At 31.6% G+C, this 25,923-nt stretch overlaps 1 protein-coding gene across 1 annotated transcript in view; it reads left to right on the top strand.

Moving 5' to 3' along the window:
* Positions 1–187: 187 nt before the first annotated feature.
* LOC119835274 (protein Tob1) overlaps positions 188–25,923 on the top strand; it is a 27,404-nt gene continuing 1,668 nt past the window's right edge. Inside the window, 5 exon segments of the mRNA XM_038360000.1 lie at positions 188–471; positions 23,593–23,894; positions 24,750–24,841; positions 25,845–25,920; position 25,923. The exon segment at position 25,923 is cut by the window's right edge and continues 1,668 nt beyond it. Of these exon segments, the coding sequence (XP_038215928.1) occupies positions 23,606–23,894; positions 24,750–24,841; positions 25,845–25,920; position 25,923 (458 nt within the window). The 5' untranslated portion in view covers positions 188–471; positions 23,593–23,605.

The raw sequence follows: 25,923 nt of genomic DNA, 5'->3' as shown, positions 1-25,923 counted from the left end.
TATGCAAAATTATAGAGCGCATCTAATCTTGCCGTTACGTCCTTAAACTTGTCAAGTGTATCAGCGAACACGCTAGAGTGGACAAGTGCAGCCCAGTCCCCGTGACCTACATCCAACGACCCTCGTTCGGGAAGCTGCTAATTTCCACCATCGACGTCACTGAGGGGGGCGCCTCTACGGCTAGAGAGCTGCCTCGCTCAGTCTACAGGCCCACACCGAGCCGAGCACACGTCATCTTAAACGCCGCGCACTCGCGATCCACGCTGAACTAAACCACGGAGCCGCCTGAATTTTTTTTCCAAGTGTCATAGTTTTCTAAGTGAGACACTAGTGATTTATTTTTTTAATTCTGAACTGTGATAAGTCAGGCGAGCTGCGCGGGAGGGGCGCGTTCTGCTGACACACTGCCTCAGTCAGCCGACGGACGCCGAGTGGCACACACCATCGATTTTCTCCATACAACTGTGCGAGGTACGTAATCACGTGGTCGTATTTTCATCGCGGCTATTTCCACGCGGCGCTTATTTTCGAACGATCTGCTTAGCGTTCAAGGCCGCAGCTGTTTGCTTTAACATTTACGTTAATGTTTTGGTCTTGCATCTGAAACAGCTTGTCTGTCGTGTTGATTGGCGACAGGTGAAACGAATCGTTTTCATGGTTTCGTGATCTTTACGTGCCTTCAGAATAGGTGAAGCGATAACGACTTGTTCAAGGTTAGATTTATATCGACACTCAATGTTAGTCTCGTATGTTTTGATTTCTTATAATCACGTATATATGTACAATTAGCATATGCATTACAATAGTATAATAGTGCACACATAGTCTAATATCTTAAAACATTACAAAACTGCAATATTTCAGCATAGTGGATTAGTATAACTAAAAAATAGTTTCAACCATTAAATTATCTAGATAATAATGGTTACTAACTGAAACAGCTTTTATATTCTGTCCGCAAAATATTGATTCTTAGATTGTGACGTAGAGATAGGGTTATAAATATTACGTTTGCGATACGCACCTGGCATCTCTTCAGATGAAATTCATTGAGAATCTTATATAATTAATTTATATTTACAAACACAAATGTATTTCCTTCAACCATTACGAACAAATATTTACAATTTTTATAGGTGATAAAGAAATATATAAACTTATATTATGAAGATACACTTATGATTGTGAATACTACAAAAATTATAGGCACGTAGAGCTGCACTTACTCCATTCTTCTTTGTATAAATATAAAATTATATTCTGTTACAGTTTGACTATATAAAATATATGTAATGTAATATATCTTTTATATCCTCATATATATTTCAAAAGCACTGTTTTACTCCGTTAAAATGTTATGTTTCTTAAACATTAACATTAATATTTCTATATATATTTTAAAAAGTAGAATATTTATGTATGTGTATGCTGTTTAATTTAACAGTATTTAAGTTATTTGAATTATTATAATTTTAACTTGGCGATGATCAGTGTGCACTTAAACTAACTTAGCACTTGTAAGGCTTTCCTCATCAAGATCTAGCAAGTGGTTGATTTTTTCCATAGTTCTGATATTATCTGAATACAAGGAATTTTAAAAGCTGTGACCAATGTATTGAATTCTGTAATCTATAGAGGCAGTAGTTAACTAACGGTAGTAAATTCAACGTATTTTATATACTCCTTTTTAGTAGTAAGCGTTAGATACTAGGGCGTAGAAGTTTATTTCTAGATTTTTTTAAGAATCAATACTAAATAATAAAAATTATTAAAAAATTACCTTGTTATCTATCTATTCATTTACGTGATCTTAACTTACTAAGTGAAAAAAGTTTAAATATTAATTTTTTCCATTTTAAAATTCGGTGAGGTTAAAATTGATCTAAATGTTAACCACTGCAAAGTCTTAATCGCAACCATTGCCATATTTATAAAATAATTTTAAATTATAAAATAATGTATAAAACGCTAATAGTCCAGATTTCCTAGTAGGATCTTATTCAATACAAAATTCTCAATCGAAAAATAATAAACATTATTTTGTGTTCAGATATACATGAGCATAGTTAAAAAATACAAAACCTTTTTAATATTCTTAATCTGTCAGCTGATTAATCTCGCATTGTTCGGAAGTTTTATAATACCTATATTTCATAAATCGCGTTTTAAAGTCCGTTAAAACTTTATCTGAATCATTAATTAACAATCACAAACACATAATTTAATTCCAAAATAATCCTACAGTTTACGTTGGTTAGTGATATTAATTCCAAATCAGATCATTGATTCGTTAAGTGACAATCGAACTAAAATCAATGAGCGCGACTCACAAGGTGTCAGTATAACACGTATTAATGTCAAGGCATAACCTATGTACCGTTCAATCTATTGTCCGATTAGTGGAACAGACTATAAATTAATTTTTCTTGCACTGGCTGTGTATAGAAAACCGTAATATTTGCCTATTATTGTCATTGTCAAAGTTTTAGAAAGTTATGGTGTATATTCATTATTATAGTCTATTTTTTTTTTTAAGTTGCTATAATAATTCGTTTTCAATTAAACCCGTATGAGGTGATTATTATAAAACAATATTATATAAGCTTCATTATATAAGTAGAAACTACGAGCTAAACTTTACCAAATAGATGGTAAGTATACCATCTATGTGTCTATAAATGGTGCTATGTATTTACATTCATGTGATAGAACGGGCTAAATAGAAGTCAATATAAACCCGAATTCCTTTACCTACCTGAAATAGCTTTAATCCCTTTTGACTCCTTCAGTCCTTTCATATTCTAAAAGGGTAAAAAACTATCCCCATTATCAATGGTAGTAGTTTAACGCTACCCATCAGATCGTAAACCTACTCATTAAACAATCAAATATAATATGACTTACCTAATTATCACGCTCACTAATGATAATGAAATTAGTGCCTAGTTAGCTGTATACATTTATAGTCATAGTCTGTATACTCGTAGACCATCTAAACAAAACACTATCATTTATTTCCCCTTCATTAAAACAGCCGGTTTTCTCTATCACGATAGCTTGATCAATACATTTGTAAACCGTTAGGAACATTTTGAGAACAAGAACGTTATTTATAATGTTAACCAGTAACATATTTGGTGTAACCCAATTTATTAAGCGGCACGCAACGGTTCGTACAAGCCGAGGACTTTTCCTTTTTCATATACTTATTTATAGTTTTCCTTTTGTACGAGGTGATTGTCAACTGTCGCTTGTGTTTTAACATAAAGAATTTCTTTAATTCTGTTTAAAATTTTGCTATTTCTTTCTCTAATGGTTGACAAAACAAGGCTTAAATATGATATCCTTAAATGTTTTAGTTATGTCTTAATTAAATATACCTAATTATATACTTACAATTAATGGTATAGGTATTTTTGAATGAATAAATTGAGAACAAAAAATACGAAATGAAAATAGGAGCTAATTAAGGCTTAGCGTAAACAAATTTTAATCACACTAGTAACCAAAAATCGACATAATATGAGGAGTAAGATCGACGATACGACGATAAGCACGCGATATGAGAATTTACTGAATGAAATTACATTAGCACAGGTATTTATTAAAATCTAATAATTTTAGGCCAAATGTAGGTATCGTACACTAGGCAGGGCTTAGTATTTCAGGTTAATGATCTTTAAAATACTTGTGAATTTGTATCGATTTCATAATTCATTTTCATACAGCTAATTTTTATGCTTTATTTATCAAACAATAAAAATCTTACTGATTGCGGAATTAGTTACATAATATTCCTCTTCATATGTTTATTTATTTATTTAACCTCTATAATATAATGTATTTTGTATTTAATAAATCGTGTATTTTTATTCCAAACTAATTTCGATCAAAAACAAATCACCAGTCCACATAAAAACCGTAATAAACAATAAGCTCCATAAAAAAATATTTATTACGTTTACGATTCACAAGGCCGAGTTTTCTTTCATGTGTGGTTTTTGGCATAGATTTTACAGAATATCGGTAAAGTTACCAAGGTCGATATACTTTGCCAAGCCGCGAATCAATGGCTGCACGGTATAGCCACAGATTATATAGTTTTATGTAGTTTTGAAACGCGTTAAATGGCACAGGTTACATTTGACTTGTATTGGACTTTTTAACTATTTGATATTGTATTCAATTGAACTTAATGCTGAGAAGTCTACTGTAATAGTTTTTATATGTATGTTGAAATCTTAATTCAAACAAATTCCAAATATACACGGATAAATGACTTAACCAACTAACATGGATTCTACCACAAATTCTACCGACGCATAACAAAAATTCATCTCATATTTCACTCACATTAAATAGCAAAAGTAGTAGCTAAATACGTTTTTAATTACACTTCGAGCATTTCAGCCTTAAATCTTAACAAACATTTGACTGCCCTACTAGCCCATTTATTGCGTCTCGTTAGAAAAGTTATTATTAGACGAAGGCTCGCTTTCAATGTACTCGTGTAAAATGCATAATTTATTATTTTCACGATAACTCGAGCAAATGTTGTTTTTGTTAAGATTTTCCTTAACACAACTCAATTGTGGGATCGTGCGGTGCTCATTTTATTTTCTATCTGAATTATTTAAACGTTATTGTATCTGTTAACATAAAAATAAATTACGACACGTGTTTTCTATTACGTATGCCCTTCGTGTGGTTTATTTATAGTATAATCGCGAAGTGCAAATCGCAAAAGAGTTAAATGTGCCAATTATTAACATCATCTGTGTAATTAAACTATTGCATTGCTTCAAACCGATATATGTTTATTTATGAAAAGATTTAAACACACTGTTATAAGCAATAAAGCAAGAGCGATAAAAATATGTCTACAAAATGTTATATAAAAATGTTGCTTTATATAATAGCTAAACACAACTACTCTACAGTTTCTGTTGAATGAAGATTTAATAAAGTTATCGTATATTTACTACCACTTTACCACCACTATTGATATGTACCACCATTCTTGTGCGTTTCGAATCTAAAACGATATAATTTAAATGATCCTATTTATTTGCATTTCCATATCTCATTAATAACTGCGATAACCGTCACATATTCAGAACGTCCGTCGAATGCCAAAAACGTCCGATCCTATCCGAATACAACTGGCATCACTTCAAAATACCAAAAAATATGTGTACCTACAGTGAACATTAAGCTTGCAGTAAAATGTTTTTGGGTATAGATATATATTGTATACATCATCTATTATTGAAAAATAACATATAAAATATCGCTTTAAATTAGTACGTGATGATTTTTAGTCGGGATAGTAGCGACGCTCAAAAATGACATACGCTTCTTTTTAACACTTTTTCTTTAAAATCTGATTCCCAAGGAAATGCAGGCGAAGCCGTAGGCGAAAAGCTTCTCAAATATAATGAATGAGGTATATCATATATAACATTCTCAATATAAGATTGAATTTGTCATCTTGTACAAAAACCACGTTACAAATCATTACTTCTTTACCTACTTTTACAATAAAACTAATAACCTCTTACCTCAGTTCTTAGAAAATTGTTCGTAGGGTATAATAAGAATCCAACAACCGACTTGGGGAAGCACAATGTAGATGCAATTCGAGTCAGCCGATCGTTTCCCTCAGGATATGATGGATTTACTAGCTCTGTTTGACTTTTTACGGAGATTCAATTGTTACCGCATTATAGAATTTATTCTTACATAACAAGAAGAGCACTCCTAGTCAACTTATACAGTTGTTATTCCCATTCGATTACTGCAAACCTGGTACTCTGATATTTTATTAATTGGTTTCCTAACTTATTTCTATCACAAATTTATTCAAAACGAAACTCTCATACATCGTTATTACCTTTGCCCTAAATTTGTTAATACATCTTGTTTTTACAATAACCTCATAAACTCTGAATATAACCTGCACAACGCGGTTAACTTATAATAAAACCTCGATAAACTGTAATTAAAACCCCTGACTTGTAAGCGGTGGTACGAATTTTTTTTACTTGTACATTTTTAAAGTGTTTTATTTTAGAAGTAAAATCTAAGTATGCTATAGTACTCTGAGTGCCTACTGACGTTTTATTTAAATACTATAACCAACTAAAATTGTAACACTTATAGGTCCCAGCTAGCAAATATCCACGCTTTTCTTATACGTGCTAGGATAATATACATCCAATACAATAAATATATAAGCTTTACATAAACATTACACAGATATTTTTAGTTACACAGTGACGTCAAGATGGCCGTATCATATGACAGGTGTGATGAATTGTATTCAGATAAACGCAAAAACCGTTTCATCGCTTTAAGAAATCAATACTTCAGTAATGGAAATCAGTTTATAGTAAGAAAATAAAATCAATAGACTCCGACTCTAGGTTTAATGTACCAATAAGTAAAAATTGACGAATTGTCTAATCGAATTGTATAATTCTCGTACTTTAAAACAATTTTATAACAATCATAATAAATAAATATGTTGTTCGTAGCGCTTAAATATCACATGACTCTTTAAACTCATACGTTTGCGTTTCTTTCTAATTTTCTCAACCATGGCTGGATATTTGGTTAGATATTTATGAATTATGATTTCAGAGTCCACATGCTATTATATAATATGAAAAATATGAAAGTTAAATGTTTTTGTTTAGTAACGTTAATGTAAGATATGAATAATGAGTGTAGAATACCTGTAAATGTATATTTCTTATCATTTCTCTGACTTTCCTATGCTATTTTTCAGATAAAGTTATGCATTATGCAAATATTCTCATATCTATTTATTACGTTAATGTTCGAGATACCGTCCGCCCTTGTTCCATATTAATTATTGCAGGTGTTCCTTCATTGTTGTTAATAAGCATCGCAATATGTTCTGCCAATTTTACGAAATAAAACAAACGAAACTCATGAAAATGAGTGTCATTTTTAAATAAAAATTATCTGTCCGCCGTGGCTTCACCCGTGGTGCATTCTTTCTTTACATAAGAAACATCCTTGTAACAAATACAACAAAAAAAATAAATTGGCCAAATTGGTCGAGCCGTTCTCGAGCAACACTTTGGCGACTCATTTTTATTGAAGTATAGAGATAAACGTTCATACACATATCATTAGTATTGTTAAAAACAATTAGTATGAATATATCTGTTATAAAATTAGATTATCTGTATAACTACACGACAAGTTTGGGTCGGTCCTTAGAATTTATAAATCAAACTAGTTTTTTATCCGCATCTCTTCGCATGCATTTTAGTTTACGAGTTCGAAACACCTTTTGAATTTTAATGCTATACTGTCGATTGTCGATGTCGATTGTCGATGTCGATTGAAATAAATTACTCCTTTGATTATCGAGGGTTTTTTGACTATTTTCATATAAAATTTAAGCAAAATCAACATGAAAACGTTGAAGATACATTCAATTTTAAATAAATCACAAGAAACAGTAGCACGCCGACAATGACTAGCTTAAAGAACGGACATTGTGCACATAAAGTAAATTATACGTACTTTATATAAGAAATCTTGAAGCCATATCAATATAGAACATTCATGCATGAAAACATTTACACGTGGCGGGATAATAAGTTTTAAATCTTTGAATTCGCTTTTTTTTTCATGCCATAAAATATAAAATTCAGCCAGTACGATTACAATGAAGCCTTTTTCACGATAAAAAGTAATAATGCTGAGTAAGATTATTTGAATTTAGTGTGCCAGTTATAGATTATCGTTTCTTTAATCTTATACACCTATTGAACTAGCTAGAATGTGACCCTTATAAAATAAAATATAATAGTTTAAAAAAACTAAAAAACACGCTTTAACAAAAATCATATTTTGCAAATTGAAAACTGGAATAATTTTATCAAATTAGTGTATTGTCATCGGTCCTCAATAAATCTACAAAGTTTGAACGAAATCTGGCCGTTTAAAGTGGGTCAAAATCGCGCCCAAAGAAGTCAGTTACAAACAAACATACAGGTGAAGCTAATAAAAAGCGTGTAATTACGTTCCAACCAGGATTTTTCGTAAAAAATGTAACCTATTTACGGCTGATTTCAATCGTAAAGGACACTATTTAAATGTAACAAAACAATATTTTCGAGTCTATGTCCCCCTAGTTTCTATGCTGGAAATGTATCTACACCTACAATGTTTAATAGAACATTCCACATGATTATGACAGCACTGATCATTCAGCAACCAGATGCAGTTAGTTGTATCTAGTTGTTATAAGGATATTGAATGATGAGGTCAAAACTCGGCCTCGGAGCATCCGTCATAACTTATATTCAATCATACAAGTCACTACTGAATTACATTAAACAATGAGATTTATAACCATGTTGAATGCAACTGAATAAAAAATATTAGTGTGTGTATTGTGTTGTAGCAGAATCATCATTTACCTACTTGTTCAAATGATATTAAGAATAAAGATAGAAATATTAGATTCTATTTTTATATTTTACATTAAATGGACTTGTTTCAAATTTAATATTAAAGAATCCAAATAGTCAATAAAATCCTCTGAGAATAGTTATATGACTATTTGAAATTTCGCCGAAAGCACGACGATAAATCAAAATCGAGTTTCAGAGTTCATGCATTTATACATCACGTTACTTCAAACGAAATACCTCACACATAGACGTTCTGGAATGTTCCATATGTAAACTATAATCGAGATGAATAGATGATCATTTTAGTTAATGAGTCTCACCTTTGTAAATTAACCAACGCCTAAGGACAGCTTTGCTATATTTTCATAAACGTGCCTGTAGCCGAGTTGAGCGTGAATCTAATATTTATATAACCTATAAATTATTCTAGAATGTATATAGCCTGTTCAAACATTTTCTGCAGCAATATTTATGTTTTATAAATAAAATCAATCTGTGTAGAAATAACAATTAAATTTTATTAGCTATCGCTTTTTTGTGTACCATGTAGTATACACCTACTATTTAATGTATAAAAACAGCATGTACAATATTTTTTTCTACTAATGAACCTTCTTAAATTTGACCTTGACAGTTTTTTATTTAGTGTTTCCAACTAACCAGCGAGCTGATGTGAGTTCGATTTTACTTATCTCAAAGCATTCCGTTAAAATTGCATATTTTCTCATAGATCTTGTCTTATATAATGTTTTAACTTAGTACTATATTTTCTTAACGGGGAATTCAACAATAAATTTTTTATTTAATTACAATTTACAATAATTATGTAAGTATTAGCACTGGTAATCATGATACGCCAGCTTGTCTGTATTGTCCTTAATGATGTTGACAAGTAATTTTGAAAATATACTATTTAAATGTTAATAAAATGCACTTAACCTTATTTCCATTCCACACGCGACACGGTTTATGCAGTGACGTACAAACTGTGTACAAATAATCGTTTACGCAATGCCATATGGATTAGCGTTTATAAATACAGACTCATCATTGTTTTATAGCATCTGTGATGCAAATAACGCTTCAAATGACTATAATGTGTAGCAGAAAAGAAAACTAATCGTATGAATACGCCAGGTGGTTTTTTTTTTCATATATATATATATATATATATATATATATATATATATATATATATATATATATATATATATATATATATATATATATATATATATATATATATATATATATATATATATATATACGCGTCACATATGCACACATTGCACAATAGACTGCCTTAAATAATTAAAGAAATTGCTTGATCGAGTGCTGAACTGTATTTAAGCTAGTTAGCTTAAATACAGTAGAAATAGTTATTTCTCATATTCGTATAAATCATGTATTTACATGTTCTTATTTATAAGATAAATAATAATCTTTACCGATCTAACAGTTTACTATTACCAGAATTCCGTTTCAATCCATTGACATTACAGACAATTTATGCGATTTTCAATTATAACGCTCTTCATAATTTAGATTTAAATTTTATGTAGCTACAAATGAAATGTTTCATGTTTGTTATTTAAACACGCAGCGCAAACAAACCGTGTCACGCATCACGCGCCTCAACGCCCAAATAGATACGATATTTCGTGATAGGATTTATTTGAAAGCTTTAATAGAACTAACTTTTTTAGCGAAATCAAAACTGTTCTAGTAAGAGTCCGTGGCTTGAGTAGCGTGGTACTCATGCAATAATAGCCTCTTTACAGGAAAGCAGTTTCTACAGATAAAAGTCGGCAAGAAACTCCGTAGAACTTTTTAAATCATGTCAATTATTGTATGACTTTTAATATATTAGACGGATTAACTTCAAATTGCTATATGTATATAACTTATAAAACATTTCTATTTATATTTAAGAGAACTAAAAGATAGTCGCAACACCACAGAAAAATACTTCCCATGCACGAACTCATAACAGCTCGTATTGTTATATTTCAAACAATAGAAACATAAAACGTGTATCCAATCTTGTCCCACTGCCAGCGCCGATGAAGCGGCCGTGACATTGGCGGGCATCACGCAATGCTAGCGCCAACCTCGCCTTGTGAATTGTGACCACGCATTTTTCAGACGAAACTTCAATGACCATCCATTTAACTGATTAGCATCATTCGCACAAGTTACGTGAGTGTGTGTAACATTTCATAATGATACAACCCCAGAACGCTCTAATGATAACCGACCTCACGGTGACCTCTTGAAGAGGTCATATGTTGCACACTGATTCGATAGGATTTAAGCTATATGATAGCATCACCCGCATTTGCATTAGCGTTATAACCTTGTGATGTCACAGTCCCGCAATCGACGTCGCGTGACATCATTGTCGTGTGCCATTCATTTGGAACCATCAAACGATTTTTTAACATTTTTGCGTTACATCGCCGGCCGACCTCGTGAATGTCACGGACGTTGCGTTGGTAAACGCGAAACGTTTTTTAATTATCTCATTTACACGTCACGCGTTGCGAAATTGAGCTCACGAGGAATAAGTAATCTCATTGAGTTAGGAGGTTTATTTAGTTGTTGTAGTACGTGATACAAATATTCATTTATTATTTGAAATATTCATATCTGAATACTATTATTTATGCCTGACAAGAGAGGAATAAGAGATTCTATAAATAGCATAACATTTTATAAAAAAATATGATTTCGGTCATATATTTTTAGCTTTGTTGTTATATTACCCAAATACTCAATGAACCGTATATTCCCAAATAACATTTTAAGAAATAATACGTATAGTAACAATGTAGCTATTCTTTATTCGAATGATGGACTTCTATTTATCATTTTGTTATACAGAAATAGAAGTATTTCATAAACTAAAATATCTGAAATTATATAACATTTATAGTATATTGTACACACATACATTTATTATACTTAAACCAAATTAGTCACACTCCTAAATAAAGCGTAGCCTAACGTACTATGACAATAAACTCAACAGGTAAAAATAAATAATTCAAATGACACTTTCAAGGACTGTACTCCAAACGATAATTATATAATGAATGCATGTCATTGATTGATACTTACTTTACTGGCCTTGTCGCTAATCGTAGCGATGGACGATTCTTTGTCGAAACCAAAACTGACGTGACTTGTTGTTCATTTGTTTTGCCTACGCATTTATATTGTGACAATAATATTATGTTCTCACGAACGTTGTATTTGAAATAAGGAAGTATATAAAGTGGCGGATTGTCTATTTTTATAAGTAAAATGTATTCTTCTTTGAGAATCGTCGGTATGATTTAGTTATGGAAACCAATAGGTTTCTAGAAACAACCGCAAAACTGTCTATATCAGCGATAAATATAACGAACCAAACGCAAAGTAATTTGGCGATAAAATAACGCCTATACGTGCTGGTTATTCAATACCGATAAATTATTATACGACATGAATGCTGAAGAAGAAACATCTATACATTATATGCGAATACGATTCGACGGTAAGAAGTTTCTAATAAAATTATCTACATTTCTTATTACTCTCGTGTACGAATCGGGGATGTTTCTAGAGTTTCGCTTGATTAAGTAATCTTTTGATCGTATGTCATGTGACAAGCCCATTCGCGTTCATGATTTTAATTATGTATTAGCTTTTACAAATAAAGTTTTTTCAGGAATAGCTATATATCTCTATATAAAAAGTTCGAATATTTTACAATTTAATACCATACTCCCTTCAAAAAAGTATTTATTACGAATAATATTCGAATACATTACAAGTCTCATTTGTCCAAACAAACAAACATACAACAAAATCTCTGCAATATCTCGAAATCCCGTCCTCGTCATAACTTGATATTAATAATTATCTTTACCAGAACTTTAATCCATCACTGTCATAATCATTACAATACATGCGAGTTAACAATTCAATTAATACAGATATACGCAAATTAACACAAAAAAAAACGTTCACAAATAATTCACAAACATGGAAATATTCCATAACCTCATCCATCAAACACGTATAAAACAGAGAGGAAATGAGAGTAAATATAACGGACGTCCTCCGATCCCACATCAATCAAGTTTTTCTCGCGATTCTGGGGATCTATGCGATATAAATGGCTAACATTAATCATTATAGATGGACGTTGTTTGCCCCACTTTCTTTTGGGAACGTCGCTTTATCGTCCCATATCTCACTCGCTTTTCGTCAATTGAGCGCGGGAATTTTATACTCTGTGCTCCGGATGGAAAATACGGTTTCTTTTATCTATTCTTATTATAATAACATACATTTTTTTGTATAGCGTTTCGGGGTATGAAGTAATATAAATATGGCATTCGTAATTCATAATATTATCCGGTTCAAACTTCAAATGCTGTTAGGATACAACCGTTTGGAGGTATATTACGCTACCAAAGTTTTATTCATCGCTTGATGTCAATCGCTTTCCCGACGGCGTTGCAATTTGTATATATTCAAAAAAGTCGAATCATAACAGCATTGTGAACTAGTAATTTGATTAATTACCTTCCATTCTATTTATAGGTTAGCTTCTTAGCCTACAATTATTTCATATTTAACATTTTTTCTATCTATTACCTATATTATGTATATTTGTTTTTGAGTATTCAAATTAATATATATTTAAAAATAATTTGTTGTCTGTTATGGGTGGTCGAGAGGCTAGGCGTTGCTACGGTTTGGCAAAAAGACGCGCGTTCGAATGCCGCCTCGTAATCCTTTCTTTATATTCTTTCAAAATTTCTCTTAAAAATATTTCTCTTATAAAGCATTTTATTACTTATTAAAGAAGAACTTTATTTCATTTGTATGATATATTTTTATAAAACAAAAGTAAATACTTAACGTATACATAAGAGTCGATAATAAACTTATTCAATAATGTAAGCAATAAGCTTTTAAAGGAACTTCATTTTCGTAAGTTATTTACCAGGAAGGCTTTATTACCAAGTAATATACAATTAATGGATACGTCTACTCTAATTACTATTTAATTGAAACATTCAATTACGTATATATAATGAAGCCACACACATTATTATTATGTATGTATGAATACGATACAATGTAGTCGATATGTATTATTATGAAAATTTGTTTTGAAAAGATTATTTACCGATTTAGAAGCAAAAACTAGATTTATCGGATTGAATACACATTTAACACAGTTTGTTATTTTTACCAATCGGGGCGGGGGACAATATCCAAAAAAACATTAATTTTCTCAGCTGTGAGTGCTGAAATTCAGATTGCTAGTGCATACTTTATGGAAGAAAGTTCTTAGTTATACTGAAATTCGTTAAAATTAATATTGAAATAATAGAAAAATGCATAAATACATATAAGAAATACAGTAAGCTAGAAATATGATTCATAGACCAAAATATTCACTTATCTTTATTACTCTACGCAATCTCGTTCCATTTACACAGCGCCAGACCAGCACACATACACTATATTGTGTAGTATTATTTATTCTCTAATATAGGTCAGGAAAATGTTTCAAAGTTACGCTATAACAATCAGAAACAATCATTCCTCACACATTCCGCTGCACTACTCGGGGTTAATTTACAGTAGCTTCGTTACGTCACATATAGAAAAATAGGATTTAGGAAAGTCAGCTTTATTAACGTCGCACAGAGTTTAATTCCCCACACCACTCCCGCGACCGAGACCCACTGGCTTCCTAATGTGAAAAGTTTGACGTCAGCGCTCGTCCCGCATTTCCCGCCCTTGTCTGAGCTACGCTATTCGCTAACATATGTTACATTATGGAGAAATTCTACTATACCCCGGCTTTATTGTGAATAAAATTCTCGCTTTGACTCCCCGTGTTACCTATGTACAAGACGATTTTAAATTGCTCTGGGAATATCCCGTTGTCAGTATTCGTGTGTGGAATTGTAAAATTTCGTACAAAGCATGTCGTCGCTTTGGCCCGTGATAAGTTTTTAATTTTTATACGTAATTGTTGCATTCACTAAAGGTATGTGTCCTCGGAATTAAATGCTTAGTATAAATACAGTTTATTTTACTTATAAATGATTCTATATATTTATTAGATTATCTTCTATTTTAAGGTAACCAACAGATTCTAAAATTCGTACATTTTAATACAAAACAGACATGAAGTAGGAATAGATTACGTGTGTTATTGGCTCGTTAAATTTAACGTATCTACATTAAGCAATATTACAATTTTAAACATGTTAACAAAGATATACTATTCACGATATGTAAATACGTGTTTATGTAACGCGTATTTACGAGCTGCCCGCTAATTATTGGAATATCTACATAATGAGGCGGTCATGAAAAATGTATATTATATATACGTTACCGACCGATGGTTGCTGTATGCGTATTATAATATTTGATATAACATGTTAGCAAAATAATTGGACTAATATGTGTACTTACGTGTTGAAATTTTACGTCTACTTTTCTTTTTGTTTTTGGTAAAAATTTAACATTCAGTGGTCAAATGTGTATTACAACTTGAGTAGTTAAAACATGTTTGTTATATAATAAATGACATCGAAAGAGTGTAACGAAAAAAATGTTTACTTCTTCGGCAGAAATTTCTAGAATATTGCGTTTAAGAATAAGTGACATTAGGATGATGGTCGTGTTTTTATTGCATCAACGTCAAGAGAGTATATTACGAAGCCTGATGATATTACCATAATATTATATGGATTTGAATTGTATTGAATATTTCATAAGCTCAATACCTTATCTATTATTCCATCTGTTTATGGCATAGGCCCTTTATCATATTTCATATAATATAGACAAAGGACTTCCATTTTACGATCTATCTTTGTTCGGAACGCCAATATAAATAGACGGTTATACGTAATCTAATTGACGTTTTGTTGTATTTTATTTCCTTTATTTTGCCTTGACAATACTTATTTACCTCCATAATTGGCATATTGTAGGTTTATTAAAGTAAAAGCTATTCTTTCTTTATTTTATCGTATTTCTCCTACATACCTACATTTCCATCCTTATCGCCATAGCAATTACACCTTACAATAATATTTATTATTTTTTTATTACCAATTTCGACTTTACATTTTTTATTTTTTATTAGAGCTGTACCAAATCATAAATATTAACTACGTGAAATCTTGTTTAAAAAAATTTTTGTAAAGATCGAAAATAGAGCCAAAAAATTACAGAAAGTGTTGTTAATCAATCAACGTATATTTCAAGGATGTTTCATAGATTCTGTAGTAATTTGTCACGATTTCTGACATATCTTCGACTTTACACGCGTAACGTAAACAAGCCTAAAGAACTTCCTCAATTTTAACGTAACAGCATGTTTCGTGATATATCTATTATATTATTATATTGTTATTTGTTAATGTATTTTGGGAAGATTATATTTAGTTATTTTCTCCACTATTTTTATGTTTAAGTATTTGAGTATATTTACTTTGGTTTATTTTCTTCTTTACCTTGCCTTATTTACCCTTACAGTATGTTATTAGCTACACTTCTTATTAAGTATAAATAATATATATAGGTCAATATTAGCATTTCACACATGGCTTCGCCTGAGGCTTTTCTCGAGTGTTCTTGTAAATAACCACCTCCTGTTATACACTTTTTACTTCATGGAAAGTAAAAGTTGGAAAAATTCAAATGTCACTATTTTTAATTACCTACACTCTTGTACTCCTATTTTCTTTGCTTAAAACAAATTGATTATATTTATAATGTAGTTCATAGGTATATCTGTAAACGCAATGTTATGAACTGTCTTTGTAAATGTACAAAATGTTTTTCCAGTTTTTGCCACTAGGTGCACTACTTTCTTTTTAGTCTTTGCACAGAAGGTAATGCAACGTAAATTAAATAAAACATTGGTTCTAATAAGAAATCTAAGAGTTTTATTGAAAATATTTCCAATACCCTATAGTTATCTTTTAATGGTGTGAAGATTTGATATTTTCATCATCAAATGAACTGCATTTTTCGATCTTCATATTATTATGCTACGATAAGATTATACACAGAAAAAATATTTTGTGTTCATAAGAATGAACGTATAACGAAGACGTTATCCCAAAAAAAAAATTAATGCCTTGAAAACAATACTCAAAACAATAAATTTTTATTAAATTTAAAGTTATTTGTCGCATACGTTTTCTGCATTGATTACAAATACTCCTCTGACTAATTATACAGTGAAAGTCAATTAAATCTCAGTAATAACTTCGTTTAATCTACAAATTGATTGGAGACTGCAAAGTTTGATCATACCTAACGCCAACTTACATTGAAAACTGCTCAAATTATTTCTAATTTACGGCTGTTTCGAAGTCGTAACTAGTAATCAATCGAAATTAATCAAATATGCTAATGCAGGGTAATAAATTAATGTATTCTAGATTGTTGGCTTTCCTAGAATAGCTATTAAATGTGTATGATTTATTATAGACAAAATCGTAGCCTAATATATATATATATATATATATATATATATATATATATATATATATATATATATATATATATATATATATATATATATATATATATTTCTGTCTGTAGTCTGTATAGATATATATCTTATCATTAAGGGGTATGAAAAATAGATGTTGTCCGATTCTCAAACCTCTCTATATGCACACAAAATTTCATAAGAATCGATCCAACCGTTTCGCGAGAGTATGGGAACGAATATTGTGACGCGAGCATTTTATATATTAAAAGTACGGTAGATTTATTAGGTACCCACTGTAACAATTTTATGTGCGTTATATATATTTAACAGTGTAAAGCTTGTATATATAATTCAAAAAATCACATGCAATTAGATAAACATAGTATTTTAAATAAATTAACAATTTATGAGACTAAGAATAAATAAGCGTGAAATCTGAAAGCGGTTCACTGAAAAACACGTGAACACAAACTCAATTTACGCTCCAAATTAATAATTCGTGCTTCACCTTTCGAGTTAATGTTTAGCAAATGACTTTAAAAGTAGGACGCGTGGAGTGCGACCATACAACCAATAATTACGAATATCCTCCCAAAAATGTTTCATTAAACGCTAACAAACTCGTTGAGATACGGGCCGCGTTCGCTGAGCAAAAATAGCACTTACCGTATTAACATAAAGTGTATTTTGTTGCAGTATTGTTGGCTCTGCGCTTGCAAACCGCTGATAACCCACATCGTTATCGAAACCATCCCAAAACACGTGTGAAAGTCTATGTACGTTAATTTGCATAGGATGATAAGAGAATTAGGGTTACTCACTGCGCAATGTACCAAAATTTCCTGCATAATATAATATGAATACTCGTACAGACCCACATCTATGTAAATATGCAGTGTGCAGCTGGAATATGAAAGCAGGTCTTACAAAGTTTATTTAAAGCTTACCGCTATCAGCCCTGCTAACTAAATAATAGTTGATACTTTACGGAACATAAGTTCGCCAAATACTTCTTTCTATGTCCGCTTTCCATGTATTTGTCTCGAGACTTTTTTCTTTCGATCTCTACTCATTTTTAATATCAATAAAAGATTATATTTATTTTCATAAACAAAACGATATAAGTAATTTTTTTAAATTGAAAAAAAAACTTCGCCTATTTTCGTAGATATTATTCTAATATCTTCAGCGAAAGTACGCGACGGTAGTTATCAACAGGGCCTTTTCTCCGTTATATTATGTGGTCCGTCAATTTTTGACTTTTCATAAATAAAGTATCACATTAAAGCTTTAATCGACGTAGTAACAATTAATCCTTTAATACATTAGGGATCGGAACGTGAGATACGAAGGGATGGGGATGGAAATATAGTATCTTTCGAAAAGCGATAAGAGACCCCAATATTTGTAGTATATTGGATGTGTTGAAACAAACTTTGGCGTGGATTTACAGCTGAAGTATTATGTTTATGTGATATTGAAAAATAAACTTTTCCATACCTAATCCTCCAACAATTCTTGGTAATAATAAATTTTATTTTAAGTTCGCCTTTGCTTGTGGTACATATATTGTATAGCATATACTACTCACTCTTTTAACGACTCATCACACATATCCGACAGTGAATGTATGCTTTTCAATCGGCCTCGTAGTTCCTGAGATAAGCGCTTTTACACAAACAAATAAACAAACTCATCAGCTTTATAATATTAAAGATACCATTCCAGACGTAACCACTTTTTGTCTAACACATTTTTACTAGTTTAGTTTTCCTTTATTTAAGATCTTTATAAAAAAATATAGATATACAGACAAACAAAAATTAATTTAAACATGTTATCTTTATTATCTTTCTGTTTTATAATTGAATAAATGAAAATAATAACACACCTCTTGCCAAAGCGAAATATTTAGAACCAGTTCATAAATAAAGTGCCATTATACCGATAAGTAAACTCCTAACCACTGACAACGTCCTATAAATTGATTACTACCCCAGCCGGAAGGTATGAGGGTAAAGTACCTTTAAATCTGCTGATGAAGGCTCGTAGGCGGAAAATTCGGCCAAGTATATTAAACTTGTAAGCAAATTTAATTATATTGATAATCTGTGGACTTTCGAACAGCTACCTCAAGTTTCTGTTACGTAAATAGAAAATAACACATCAAATTATTAAATTTAAATCATACTATCACGCTAATATTATAAATTTGAAAGTTTGTCTGTTTGGATGTTTGTCCGTCAATCACGCTGAAACTACTGAACGGGTTTTGATGAAATTTGGTATACAGACAGGCTAGGAGCTACGAGGGACGAGCGTCTTTAATAAAATAAAACCGGTTTAATATAATATGAATAATCGTACCATTATAATCGTGTATCATTTAATAACCCTACTTTCGTAGCAATAACACTTGAAGAAGCTAGTTGTTTTTTAATTAATTTATATTCCAAATCCTCAAATATAGCCAAATGTTACGTCTAGATAAAATTTCCATAGATATAGTGTCGAGCTTTCACACTTGTACTACTTTTACATTAGTAATATTAACGGAATTATTCAAAATGTTGATATTTATTTCGCGCTAAAATATATTTTATCAGAACGCGAGTAAAATATGCAAATAGAAATGAAACTACCATCCAACATCCATTTGTGTTGGCCGTCGAAGCGTAAAATTATTAAAATGTCCTCTTAAAGATATTATGAAAACGATCTAGAAGGGTGCTGTTTATATAAACTTAACGTTAAAATATTTCGCGCTGTATCAACGTTTTTAAGTGATATACAATTTATTGGTAAAGTAATACATCTAGGTATTTCTCTCGTATAGAAGTAATTATGATTATTTAATCTGTAGGTGTGTAATTAGGTTCTTTGGTATCCCTATTTCTTGATAGCTATGTCTATTTTCTATATAAAGCATCATCTCAATTCCAAGTCTGAAATGGATTATTAAGACGTAAGAAAATATCACCATTTTATCCTCCGATTACACACTAACGTAGATAAATACCGGTCATTTATAAAGGTGGTGGAAATGAGGCGTTTCCTTTTAATATTAACTACATGAGAGTAAATTCGTACTTGTATAATAAAACCACGCAATGTTCTCTCTAAAATCCTTTCGATTTTATTATTAAACTAGTTTATTACTACAATGGAATGAACATACATCTATTTTAAAACATTACCCATTTATTAAATACGAAATAGTAATAATAATTATGTTAACTTAATTATTAATACACAGAATACCAATAACACATATAACCAAAAATGATACGAGTACCATCTAAATCTCATTTGAAACAATATTTCACAAGCGTTACATTGAAATACGGTTTTGATAAAGTGATAATTCATGATTAGTTAAGTGCCGTGCCTATTTGTAGAAAAATAAGATCAATTCTCTCTACGCTTAAGGTTTCCAGTATAGCAGATATAAATATCACTTTGTAGATTATCTAACAACAACAAAAATAAATAATAATCCCACGTATATAACAAAACATCAAACTCGTGCAAGTTATAATTAAAAGTACAATCTCTATGAAGCAAATTGATTAGAAACATAATCGTAGCTCGCTTCAAGCGAGAATATATTTCTATAAAGATAAGCTTTCATTGTATTTAATGTTCTTAGATAACTTAGATGTTCTAGGTCTTGTGAAATATATGTTGAATAGATAGTTATATATACCTACCCATTTAACATTGTGTATTTCAAAAGGCGAAATCATAATTTTATGTATTTTTTCGTCAATTTAGCACATTAACTTATATATTAATTGTAAAATGTAACTATATTGCGTACTTCTAAACAAACCTAGATTTGTAGTTATTAAAACCAAAAGATTAACATTTCCTTTACACAAGAAAACAATTCGACATCAACAATTGTACAATGTATATTGTTTCCCTACAGAACAAAAAGAACGTATTTAAAAGGAGCCATCCTTAATTACACCCAGAAGTCAAATTCGGCGGCGTATTTTCGCCAACGCAGTTGCTGAAATTGTGACCGGGAATTCTGACCTTTACACCTATTGTTACAAGTGATTTTATTGAATGTACACAGTCAGGGGCTGTCGGGCAGTGGGGCGTCGGATCGATACAGGGATATAAATAGGACAGCCGAACTTAACCGCACGCCCCTAGAACGTTTTTATTGTAAATCGATAGAGATGAGATGCTGTTGCCAGCAAGGGTTAATAAAGACTGATGGTTGACGCACGGTTGGCAAACAAACTTAGAATTGGTAAACTGATACATTGGAAGTTGTTAACATATTGTAGGTTTTAATTCTTATTTTAATGATTAGATAGTAAGAAACTTAGGTATTCAGTAATTTATTTCTACATGCTAATTTTAAGAATTCTATCGGACACATAATGTGAGGTAGTTTTATAAGAATATGGTCCACTTATTTCAGGGTTAATTATTATAATGCTTACGACTATATTCAATTTTAAGAGACTGACAATTAATTTATACATCGTTAGACATATTTGGACAAGTTATAGCTAATGGATCTTAGTTTGTTTATGTAAAAGCAATTACTCGTCGCCTCTATTTTATATTTAATTAGGGTTCCTAAGTTTATTTTTATTTTTTATTTATTTATTCACACCAAATAGAACTTACTACCATTACAGGATATTATCCTAATTCGACAGAGTTCTTTTATAAAAAAGTAAAACAAAACTAAAAAACTATTTTATACAAAAGCAACAAAACTTTGCTTATAGCTTATTTATCACAATAGCAAATTTTAAGGCTATACGTGATCAATTTAATGGCTCCTGTTAATTTGTTTTCAATATGGGCTTAGTGCTTTTAAATAGTTTTGATTTATCTATTAGAGGACGAAAGGGAGTGAATTACTTATCTATCATTTGGACTTTTTTGTTTGTTTTCGTATTATATGAGTAGATATTTTCATGAATTGTTTCTATTATTAACGCCGGATTGGTTGAAGTGTTTGTTACAGATGTATCTTCATGTAGCTTGGTAAACCTTTATTCTTAAGTAATGGCTGACTTATGACTGCTCTCCGGTTAGGGGCTGGCTGGTGGTTCTACCTCAAAATTTAAAACACCGTCTTTGAATAAGTATCTTGAATATAACTCAAAAATAACAAATCTAAGCTAATCTCTATTACCACTGCCTCATTTGTTTATAAAGGTCACCATTCAAGCACTCACAAGAATACTGACCTGAATTACTACAGTTTCGCTAAACTTTCCATGCGTAACTAATTGTATACGAAACTTGAGGCTCGCAGGATATCGCTTCAACTTTAGCGTCAACCGCTCACAAACTTATCTCCCCGTAGGCTCACAAAGGGTTTGGGCCCTTTCATTTATTCCATGATCGCGTTATCTTAGCCGAACGCTCAAAAAGTTCGCCTTTACTTCCAAGGCTTTTTATGTTCATCTATTCTTATCGGGACGGATCCGTTGACAATGTTGAATGGGATATTTATGTTTTGGCTTATTTTAACTTTCCTTGCGTTTGTTTATCTTCACTTCCTTCTGATTTTCAATGTAATCATTACGACTGTAGTGAAGTGTAAAGAAATTTCTAAATTAATTTGGTAGAAACTAAACTTTATATTTTATTTTACTTTCTTACACTTTAAACGTAATTTGACATGAAAATTTAAACTGTTCCACTTGTACGTAATCACTTCCTATACATTTTCAGTTATTCAACATGTATTTGATTACGTTCTTGTGTTTAAATTGTAGCAATTTTGCTGCAAATTGAGGCTTTGATTAATTTAGTCACTGTGTATGACGTGAATGAGTTATATAAGATGAGAGCTCTGTGAAATTAATTGGCTGGAAAATTGAAAATAGGATTGATTGTACTCTTACACGTGTTACTGTGCTTACCAATGCTTTTGTTTACATTTTATGCTGTGTAAAATAATTTATACCGTACAGATTAGACGTAAATAACAATTGAATATAACTTATTATGATTTTCATCGGTGAAGGTTAATATATTGTTTTTGATTGTAACTCGGAGTAAATGTTCACGAATAATAAGACAATTCCTTTAAATATTAATTTCTTCATTCTAAACCTACAGTGAAATTTTACGGTGTTTATCATCGTATCAACCTATGGTTCATGAAAATATCTAAAATAATACTCTGAACTAAAGTAACACAAACTGTTAGGCTACTGTATTTACTCATTAACTACATCATTCAACTCATTATGTTTGCAATTGCAAGTGAGTTTCGTTCTATTCTGAGTATGTGGCAATCGATGGAACGAACCGACTTGACACAAATCGATGCTATGCATGACTTTATCGTATTCTTATAATTTAGAATGCTATATTGAAATTGAAGCCGCTTTAAGACAAAACATGTTCGAACATTTTTAGAACTTCACAACCCAATCGGTCACACTCAGTCTCTCCTGAGCGTGATAAGATTATATCTTCAGAGTTTATCTCGTGAGATGTCATATTATTTATCGTATGATATATTATACAGATTACTTCACAGAAATACAGTCATATTAAGAACGATACGTGTAAATTTTAAGTGGCATTATTTTAGTATCATTTCTCTTGTTCCAGGGAACAGACAAAAATGCATATTGAAGTCCAGGTGGCCCTTAACTTCGTGATTTCATACCTTTATAACAAACTGCCGAGGCGGCGGGTGAACATCTTCGGTGAAGAGCTTGAAAAGGCGTTGAAGGACAAATTCAGGGGTCACTGGTACCCAGACCGACCGTGCAGGGGGTCAGCGTTCAGGTGTTTGAAGACCGGGGGTCCTCTGGACCCAGTGTTGGAAAGAGCAGCAAGGGAATCTGGGGTACCTGTTCGGGATGTTTTGGAACACCTACCACGTGACCTTGCTGTCTGGGTGGATCCAGGTAAATATTATTTCGTAGCGCTTAGAATAATTACTACGTGGCCAATGAAACAACTTAAGAATGGGCTACACCGTTTGCTTTTTTATTCAACATATCAGGCGTTTGCATGGCGTTCTTGTTAAGAAAATTATACAGATATACAGATATACAGATAATAAATATGAAATCACAATGACAATTCACCTAGAAATAAAAAAATTGTTTCCAAATGTTAGACCATTAATTGTGACCTTGTCGTGACATAGTTTTGTTCATTACTGGCAACATTTTAAATTAGTTTCTTCCTATAAAACTGACTAACGCCAGTTAAAACACGGTCCATTAAACGCTCTATTAAACTTGTTATGTTTTTAACCACAATAAGCATCATGTACGTACCGTGGAGTTTTTTGAAGTCAGTTGAGCAAGTGCGGGTTGGCAGATGTCACATGTCGTCGAACTTTTGATTCTTCGACATGTGGGTCTCCTTACGATGTTTTCTTTCACCGTTTCGAGCAGTGTTGATGTGAGTAATGCACAGAAAAATTGAAATATCTGTACATTACTTGCACGCTCGTCCGGTCTTCAACCCACGACTTTGTCCATTGAGCCACCACTGCTTCTATATATCCCTATATTATTATGGTTTACTTATTATGAACATAGTATTCTTGAGGTCTAGATAGATCTCTATTAAGAATAAGATTCAGATCATCATTACTGATTAAATTCATATCTAATAAATAATGAGATTCTAAATATTTGCAATCTAGAATAGATTCTCCCTTTCTTTAAACCCAAAGCAGACCCTAAACGTTGTTGGCTAAAATTCGATAGTTTATACATTACAAGATCAAATGTGTTTTCATGTTTCAGGCGAAGTGTCCTACAGAATTGGGGAAAAAGGTGCTGTGAAGGTCCTCTTCAGCAGTGATGAGAGGGCAGCGGAAGAAAGAACCGACAGAGAGGTAATTTATAAAAGATGATTGATAAAACAGTCTATACATTATACATAGTAACGTACCATGCACGAAATAGAAGCATTAACAATTCCAAATTACCATTTAAAGACTCACATTTCTAACAATAAAACGCTTAAATGAAGTGATCAACTCCACCTAGAAACAGCAAAAACAGCAAAAATACAACGGAGAATATTGAATCAATATAGAAACATTCAATACCATTTAAAGATATCTCGACAGTATTTAAACGGGAATAAAATATTGTTTACAATAAATGTAGGCCAAGTGAAGACGCGAAATTTGGCAGCTATTCAAGTGGGACAATAAATTACGCAATAAATCAATAGCTGATCAAATGCAGCAAACTATCTCAATGTTGATAAAGCGTTTTATGCTTGGAATTGAGAAATTTATCTCATTTATTTATATTTACGCGATAGTATTATAATTTCAAGTGAATCTATTCCTTTTTGTCACTGTTTCACTGTCAAATGAATTCGGCAAGAAAATTTTAAATTATGTTATGTCCTGCTAATACACAAGTTGAAAAATCGTGATAGTTTAATCAAATCATTTAACTCGAATGTGCCATGACGAATCATTTTGCTACCGTATACCGTGTAAAAGCGGTTTGTTTTTTTCGTGAATCGTTTTCTTGTGGTTTATGAATGGCGGATGTATGTGAGAACGAGTCATAAATTAAGACGGTAGTAAGATGTAGGAGTGAGCGAAAAGCTTCATAGAAGATATTTAATTTAACGGATATGGTATAACTAACACTATCACGCAATCTCCGAATAATTCAATTGAAAGAGCAATGTAGTGTATGTTTGAATAACGTATTAAAATATTAGAAATGTATGTAGCTACTGCGCTTGCCATGAGATATTACTTAATATGAATTGAATACCTGGTTAATTTATGAAAAGCATAAAGTATATGCAAGTGTCGGTGTAATGTCGTTTGAGAACAAAGAGATTTATAATAATGTATTAATTTGCTCCAGGTAACCCGCGCGTTCAACCCAGAGGCGCAGTGCTTCAGGCCCGTGGAGCCGGTGGCGGCGCCGTCGCCCCCCGCGCCTG

This window comes from Zerene cesonia, chromosome 20, assembly GCF_012273895.1.
Source record: "Zerene cesonia ecotype Mississippi chromosome 20, Zerene_cesonia_1.1, whole genome shotgun sequence".
Taxonomy (NCBI): domain Eukaryota; kingdom Metazoa; phylum Arthropoda; class Insecta; order Lepidoptera; family Pieridae; genus Zerene; species Zerene cesonia.
This window is presented reverse-complemented; position numbering and strand designations above follow the sequence as displayed.